The 8,095-nt window shown below is 43.0% G+C and overlaps 1 protein-coding gene across 1 annotated transcript; it reads left to right on the top strand.

Moving 5' to 3' along the window:
• Positions 1–206: 206 nt before the first annotated feature.
• On the top strand, positions 207–1,377 carry LOC119359776. Its single transcript, XM_037625864.1, has 4 exons — positions 207–306; positions 734–832; positions 920–1,118; positions 1,194–1,377. The coding sequence occupies exons 2-3, from the start codon at positions 763–765 to the stop codon at positions 1,108–1,110; spliced, it is 261 nt and encodes an 86-aa protein (XP_037481761.1). The 5' UTR covers positions 207–306; positions 734–762; the 3' UTR covers positions 1,111–1,118; positions 1,194–1,377.
• Positions 1,378–8,095: the final 6,718 nt, after the last annotated feature.

Here is an 8,095-nt window from a genome sequence, read left to right as displayed (position 1 = left end):
ACTTGTTTAACATTTTTTCGAATGCTTGGATTAATTTATAAACACAGATCAGTGCAACTGGCCTATGATAAGTGCTAGAGTTTGACGGGCCGGTAAGACTTATTTCAGTATGATATGGGCCAGACTTATTTTAAACGAGGGATTGGGCTCTTCCATTCAGATAAGTCTGGCCCATATGGTCTGCCAGCGAAAAGATGACTCTGGTCTCCCCCGAGAAATTTCCAGATGTTTCGCCTATCCTCCATAACCCAGATCAAGGGCACGCCATCATCATTTCATACGACTCTCCTGCGCAACGAGATCGAGGTATGGCTTCCCGATCCCTCACGATTCACATCCGTGCTCTCCTAGTTGTAGGTCCGGTATCTAAGCTGCAACTCTCGCGCGGGGGATTAATTTGTTAGTACCTCAGATTTCTCTTGTTTTTGTTCTTGATTGATTGTTCATTTGAGACGCAACTGATATGCATATATGCGCATGGAAATGAGACTGAGGAAAATATATGAAGGGACGGTGTGATAAGGAATTTTAGGAAGGGGTGTGCTAGTTCATGGTTTTGTTGATGCCTCAAAGATTTTGTTGTTCGTCGCCAGCTTGGCCCGTTTCTTGTTGCTATCTGAATTTCTGTGCAAGGTTAATTGTTCTTTCTGCATGACCCTTTCTGTATAATTGACCGTATACCAAACATATCACTTGTTGCATGCTTACTCCCATGAATCTGTTCTTTGAGTAGAGATTGCAGGCAGCGAGCGCACGAATTCCATGAGGGGGAGTGCGAGGTCTCTAGTGGAAACTGCAACCAGACAAATCAAACCTGGCAATGGACTTGCGAGTAAGTCAAGATCCACCCTCAATTTGCTTTGCTTGAGAGTTTGAAGAACCAGCTCGGTGCCTTACTTCTTCACCTTCTGTTGAACAGGGTTGATGACGATTACTACTCCCAAGAAGCATGAGAAGGAGATCAGCCCTACTGAATCTGCCCTCCCAAAGGATGAAAATGTCGAGCCCCTCGTCGCATTCAGCCGTCCGCCTCCTTTGCCACCGGTTCTAGGCCCCTTGATCGCGCTCTCGCTTTTTCAGACTTCTTCTAGTGATGAAGACAGCAAATGAGTCGCCAGGTATGTGCAGATGTTGCCCATGCTCTTCTCAGTTTTTCCGCAGCGTAGTGACATAAAATTCAAAATTCTTTGCAGGGGGCTTGCTTGTTTGATCGCTGAGTTGGTTACTTTTCGGAGCCTGGTCGTGTATATAGTCAGAGGTTGTAGACATCATGTTGCTGTAGTAGTCTGGCAAGTACTACGAAATCTGAATAATGTAGTAGTCTTTTGTGTGACAACTTTTCAGACTGAACAAATTTCGAAGTCTGTCGCTGTGCAATGTTTTATTTCCTTGTGAATCCATATGGGCTCGTTCACGAGTTGCAGCAAACGTGCCAGAATAGCTACAACAACGCAGACGGTAAGAACCTCTAGCCGACCCCTAAAAAGCTATACTTACAACGGAGTAAAATTTCTAGTTTACCCCACTAAACCGGATCTAATTGAAGTACCAAATCTGATAAGGGAGTAAAAAAAATTTGTTCCCGCTTATGTGAGATCAGCTAAAGATCCTCTAAGGTGATGTATTTCCTCTCCCGCTTCATTGCCTCAGAATGGCTCAGCCATGGGTTGGTACACCCCTTTTTCCATCAAAATGGCTCAGCCATGGGTTGGTACACCCTTTCCGTTTCACGGAGTGCCAGGGTTATCTTTGCGGCCTGCACGGAGATCACGCTTGGTGATGGGCCATGGCTAAGTTTTGGCGTTCTAGATAATAATTAGAGCATCAATAGCTGGGCACCCTAAATCTGTCTTACACGTCCAGCGGCCTGCCGGTCACCGACCGATCAAACAAAATTGACTCAGATGGGCGTCTTAAACGGGCATCCAATGCCCGAGCTGACCGGCAACGTCATATCCAGCCCAAAAATGTGCCAGATATGGGGCGCCCGGGAGCGTCCACCCAGCCCGTTGCAGGTCGTAGCGATCTCACCTGCGGCGACTAAAGGTTTGTTCTTTGTCATCGGTGTATCCAAATTTTAGTCCCACATCGTTTGACGCATTCTTTCATGTACATTGACAGTAGCTTTTTTTATTTTATTTACCAAATTTTTCCGACAAATTGCGATTCATAAAAGGCAGTACGGACATAAATGTTTCCCTAGTATAAAGGAGATAGACTCTGACTATCAATCTTCTACTCCCTCAGTTTCCAAATATAAATCTTTTTAGAGATTCTAACAAGTGACTACATACGAAACAAAATGAGTGAATCTACAATCTAAAATGTGTCTATATATATATATATATATATATATATATCCGTATGTTGTAGTTCATTTGAAATGTCTAAAAAGACTTATATTTAGAAACGGAGGGAGTATGTGATAAACATACAAGATTCATAGTAACAGTCTATTTTCTTCACAAAGGATTCAATGATGTCAGAAGCTTATCCTTTCTGCACGACCCGGCTATTTAAGCCGGTCGACTAGCTCGTCACGCGGTAAGGTGGGACTAATATGGATGTATAATCTAAAGTATGAGTAATTTTTGGTGTGTTTTGACACCCTAGTCGGCCCAAAATGCACAGGATGATCGTCGTGCATGGCGCTGCATGTAATAGGTGTTTCAGAAATAGGATATGTGGATGCAAATGGTAAATTTCGAGGCTCGTCCGATCATTGTCTGCGGGCGTGCCCGTGAACGTTTGAGGGTTCATATTTGCAACCTGCGGTTGTAGACGCTCTTAGAGCATGGTTAATAGTATAATTAACAATCAGCTATAAGGAGATGTCATGTCATCTAGATCTAACCTAAAATAGTCCGCATGTACAATAGTAAATCTTAAATGTGTACCATTTTATTAATAATTTGTCCATTTTACAATATTACAAAGTGTCTTGGGGTTCTTACTGTAGTTGGCTGCTAATCAACATTATGTCTCTCTTCTCTCTCCTTCAAATAAGTAAAGATACAATATTTTAATCGTTATAGCCTGTCGATGCCATCTTGTTGTACTTACGCTTACAGTCAGATTTCAAGAAAATCGCCATTGGTATTTTCAAGCTTGTTGATAGGAAAAATGTCATGGAGTTTGTCATCACGGGCAGCAGACAGATTAGGAAGATCCATGGGCTCACCATTCCTAACTCCTTTAGGAGTTCGTCTCGCTTTGACTGCTGGTTAGGGAGGTGCATGTTAGAATATTAGTTAAGTTTATGATCAATTTCAGTAAATAATTCATGACTAGAATATAGACTAGCATGCAACAATTTAGCAAACTAGATGAACAACAAAACATATATATCAACATCGCACACGAAGTAGGAACTACAAAGAGAGACATGAACAGATTATGAAGGCCGAACTACAGAGAGAAACATGCATATCAACGTCGCACACGAAGTAGGAACAACAGAGAGAGACATGAACAGATCACGCAAGATAACATGATGTAGACAAAGTAAATTCAAGCAACATCGCACACGAAGTAGGAACTACAGACAGAGACATGAACAGATCATGAAGGCCGAACTATAGAGAGAAACATGCATATCAACGTCGCACACGAAGTAGGAACAACAGAGAGAGACATGAACAGATCACGCAAGATAACATGATGTAGACAAAGTAAACTCAAGCAATGTGAATAAACTTAACGATATCATGAGTCCGAAAAATGTGATCACCAGACAACACTTGAGCCAGTCTTAGAGCAAGACCGGGAATCTTTATTTTACTGTTTATCATTTCACACATGCATTTGAGTTTTCCACTAAATCGCATATTTCAGAATCATATTAGTTATAGCATGAAATATAAATTCTTAATTATGAAAATAAAAATATAATAATACCATATTATTGCCTTCAGGGCATATTCCCAACAGTTTTCTCACTTGCAGTAGAGTGAATAATCTAGTTTACATAGTCTCTTTAACACCTATGACTATTCGTTGTTGCTCATGCTCTCCTCGTGGTAGAGGCTTCGTCATCGGATCTGACACATTCAAATCCGTATGAACCTTGAGAACCTTCACAAAACCCTTCTCGACATGATGTCAGATAATATGAATTTGTGCTCGATATGCTTGGTTTTCATGTGGGATCTTGGTTCCTTTGCTTGAGCAATGTCACTACTATTATCACAATAGAGCGCCATTGGGTTCATTGTGTTGGGGAACGTGGTAATTTCAAAAAAAATCCTACGCACACGCAAGATCATGGTGATGCATAGCAACGAGAGGGGAGAGTGTTGTCCACGTACCCTCGTAGACCGAAAGCGGAAGCGTTAGCACAACGCGGTTGATGTAGTCGTATGTCTTCATGATCCGACCGATCAAGTACCGAACGCACGACACCTCCGAGTTCAGCACAAGTTCAGCCCGATGACGTCCCTCGAACTCCGATCCAGCCGAGTGTTGAGGAACAGTTTCTCAGCACGACGGCGTGGTGACGATGATGATGCTCTACCAACGCAGGGCTTCGGCTAAGCACCGCTACAGTGTTATCGAGGTGGACTATGGTGGAGGGGGCACCGCACACGGCTAAAAGATCAAACGAACAATTTTGTGTCTCTAGGGTGCCCCCCTTCCCCCGTATATAAAGGAGCAAGGGGGGAGGTGCGGCCGGCCTAGAGGGGGCACGCCAGGAGGAGTCCTACTCCTACCGGGAGTAGGACTCCCTCCCTTTTCCTTGTTGGACTAGGAGAGGCGGGGGAAAGAGGAGGGAGAGAGGAAGGAAAGGGGGGCGCCGACCCCCTCTCCTTGTCCTATTCGGACTAGGGGGAGGGGCGCGCGGCCCTGCCCTGGCCGCCTCTCCTCTTCTCCACAAGGCTCACTATGGCCCATTAAGCTCCCGGGGGGGGGGTTCCAGTAACCTCCCGGTACTCCGGTAAAATCCCGATTTCACCTGGAACACTTCTGATATCCAAACATAGGCTTCCAATATATCAATCTTCATGTCTCGACCATTTTGAGACTCCTCGTCATGTCCGTGATCACATCCGGGACTCCGAACAACCTTCGGTACATCAAAACATATAAACTCGTAATATAACTATCATCGAAACGTTAAGCGTGCGGACCCTACGGGTTCGAGAACTATGTAGACATGACCGAGACACGTCCGGTCAATAACCAATAGCGGAACCTGGATGCTCATATTGGCTCCCACATATTCTACGAAGATCTTTATCGGTCAGACCGCATAACAACATACGTTATTCCCTTTGTCATCGGTATGTTACTTGCCCGAGATTCAATTGTCGGTATCTCAATACCTAGTTCAATCTCGTTACCGGCAAGTCTCTTTACTCGTTCCGTAATACATCATCCCGCAACTAACTCATTAGTTGCAATGCTTGCAAGGCTTAAGTGATGTGCATTACTGAGAGGGCCCAGAGATACCTCTCCGACAATCGGAGTGACAAATCCTAATCTCGAAATATGCCGACCAAACAAGTACCTTCGGAGACACCTGTAGAGCACCTTTATAATCACCCAGTTATGTTGTGACGTTTGGTAGCACACAAAGTGTTCCTCCGGTAAACGGGAGTTGCATAATCTCATAGTCATAGGAACATGTATAAGTCATGAAGAAAGCAATAGCAACATACTAAATGATCGAGTGCTAAGCTAACGGAATGGGTCAAGTCAATCACATCATTCTCCTAATGATATGATCTCATTAATCAAATGACAGCTCTTTGTCTATGGTTAGAAAACATAATCATCTTCGATCAATGAGCTAGTCAAGTAGAAGCATACGAGTGACACTCTGTTTGTCTATGTATTCACACATGTATCATGTTTCCGGTTAATACAATTCTATCATGAATAATAAACATTTATCATGATATAAGGAAATAAATAATAACTTTATTATTGCCTCTAGGGCATATTTCCTTCAGTCACCCACTTGCACTAGAGTCAATAATCTAGATTACACAGTAATGATTCTAACACCCATGGAGCCTTGGTGTTGATGATGTTTTGCTCGTGGAAGAGGCTTAGTCAATGGGTCTGCAACATTCAGATCCGTATGTATCTTGCAAATTTCTATGCCTCCCACCTGGACTAAATCCCGGATGGAATTGAAGCGTCTCTTGATGTGCTTGGTTCTCTTGTGAAATCTGGATTCCTTTGCCAAGGCAATTGCACCAGTATTGTCACAAAAGATTTTCATTGGACCCGATGCACTAGGTAAGACACCTAGATCGGATATGGACTTCTTCATCCAGACTCCTTCATTTGTTCTTCCGAAGCAGCTATGTACTCCGCTCACACGTAGATCCCGCCACAACGCTTTTTTAGAACTACACCAACTGACAGCTCCACCGTTCAATGTAAACACGTATCCGGTTTGCGATTTAGAATCGTCCGGACCAGTGTCAAAGCTTACATCAACGTAACCGTTTATGATGAGCTCTTTGTCACCTCCATAAACGAGAAACATATCCTTAGTCCTTTTCAGGTATTCAGGATGTTCTTGACCGTTGTTCAGTGATCCACTCCTGGATTACTTTGGTACCTCCCTGCTAGACTTATAGCAAGGCACACATCAGGTCTGGTACACAGCATTGCATACATGATAGAGCCTATGGCTAAAGCATAGGGAACATCTTTCATTTTCTCTCTATCTTCTACAGCGGTCAGGCATTGAGTCTTACTCAACTTCACACCTTGTAACACAGGCAAGAACCCCTTCTTTGCTTGATCCATTTTGAACTTCTTCAAAACTTTGTCAAGGTATGTGCTTTGTGAAAGTCCAATTAAGTGTCTTGATCTATCTCTATAGATCTTGATGCCCAATATATAAGCAGCTTCACCGAGGTCTTTCATTGAAGAACTCTTATTCAAGTATCCCTTTATGCTATCCAGAAATTCTATATCATTTCCAATCAACAATATGTCATCCACATATAATATCAGAAATGCTACAGAGCTCCCACTCACTTTCTTGTAAATACAGGCTTCTCCAAAAGTCTGTACAAAACCAAATGCTTTGATCACACTATCAAAGCGTTTATTCCAACTCCGAGAGGCTTGCACCAGTCCATAAATGGATCGTTGGAGCTTGCACACTTTGCTAGCTCCCTTTGGATCGACAAAACCTTCTGGTTGCATCATATACAACTCTTCTTCCAGAAATCCATTCAGGAATGCAGTTTTGACATCCATTTGCCAAATTTCATAATCATAAAATGCGGCAATTGCTAACATGATTCGGACAGACTTAAGCATCGCTACGGGTGAGAAGGTCTCATCGTAGTCAATCCCTTGAACTTGTCGAAAACCTTTCGCAACAAGTAGAGCTTTATAGACAGTAACATTATCGTCAGTGTCAGTCTTCTTCTTGAAGATCCATTTATTCTCAATTGCTTGCCGATCACCGGGCAAGTCTACCAAAGTCCACACTTTGTTCTCATATGTAACAGCCCCAATGTCATGCTACAGTAACCCTCTGTGATTAAACTAATCATTTTCCCTAACAGTGCTTAATCACCTTTTTCCATTATCCCATTTGAAATTCCAGTCAATTCAAATTCAAGTGAAGTTTGAAGTTGCTCAAAAGTTGCTGGAAAAATGTTCATCATTTGTCAAAAATTCCATAACAATTATTTGTTAAGGAACACAACATCATCATCAACTCTAAATGGTCCTAATGCATTTTAGCAGAGCAAAAATAGCCTTTAAAATGCCTTTTCTTTATTGTGTAAATTCAATTGAACTCCAAAAATGCCCAAGCCTTTGGTGGCAGTGCTGGATATTGCAAAGTAATTATGTGACCAAGTTTCACATTTTTTGCAAAATCTTATGGAAGCTCAAAATATTACTAAACCCCTTTCTGTAAAAAGAAAAAAGCAAAAGTAAAAGAAAAAGAAGCCCTCGTGACCCTTCTGGGCCTTGGCCACACGGACCAGCAGGCCTAACTAGTCCAGCCCACTCCCTCCCCGGTCATCCCCCTCCTCTCTCTGTTCATCCGACCGAGCACATTCCCGCTTGTCTCCACCGCACCCGGCTCGGTGCTCCATGCTGCAACATCGTCGGCGAG

Source organism: Triticum dicoccoides, chromosome 2A (genome assembly GCF_002162155.2).
Source record: "Triticum dicoccoides isolate Atlit2015 ecotype Zavitan chromosome 2A, WEW_v2.0, whole genome shotgun sequence".
NCBI classification, from domain to species: Eukaryota; Viridiplantae; Streptophyta; class Magnoliopsida; order Poales; family Poaceae; genus Triticum; species Triticum dicoccoides.
This window is presented reverse-complemented; position numbering and strand designations above follow the sequence as displayed.

Coding starts and splice junctions, on each gene's coding strand:
- LOC119359776 (XM_037625864.1), top strand. CDS start 763: ATGAGGGGGAGTGCGAGGTCTCTAGTGGAAACTGCAACCAGACAAATC. Junction 833..919: donor ACCTGGCAATGGACTTGCGA/GTAAGTCAAGAT, acceptor TCTGTTGAACAG/GGTTGATGACGATTACTACT.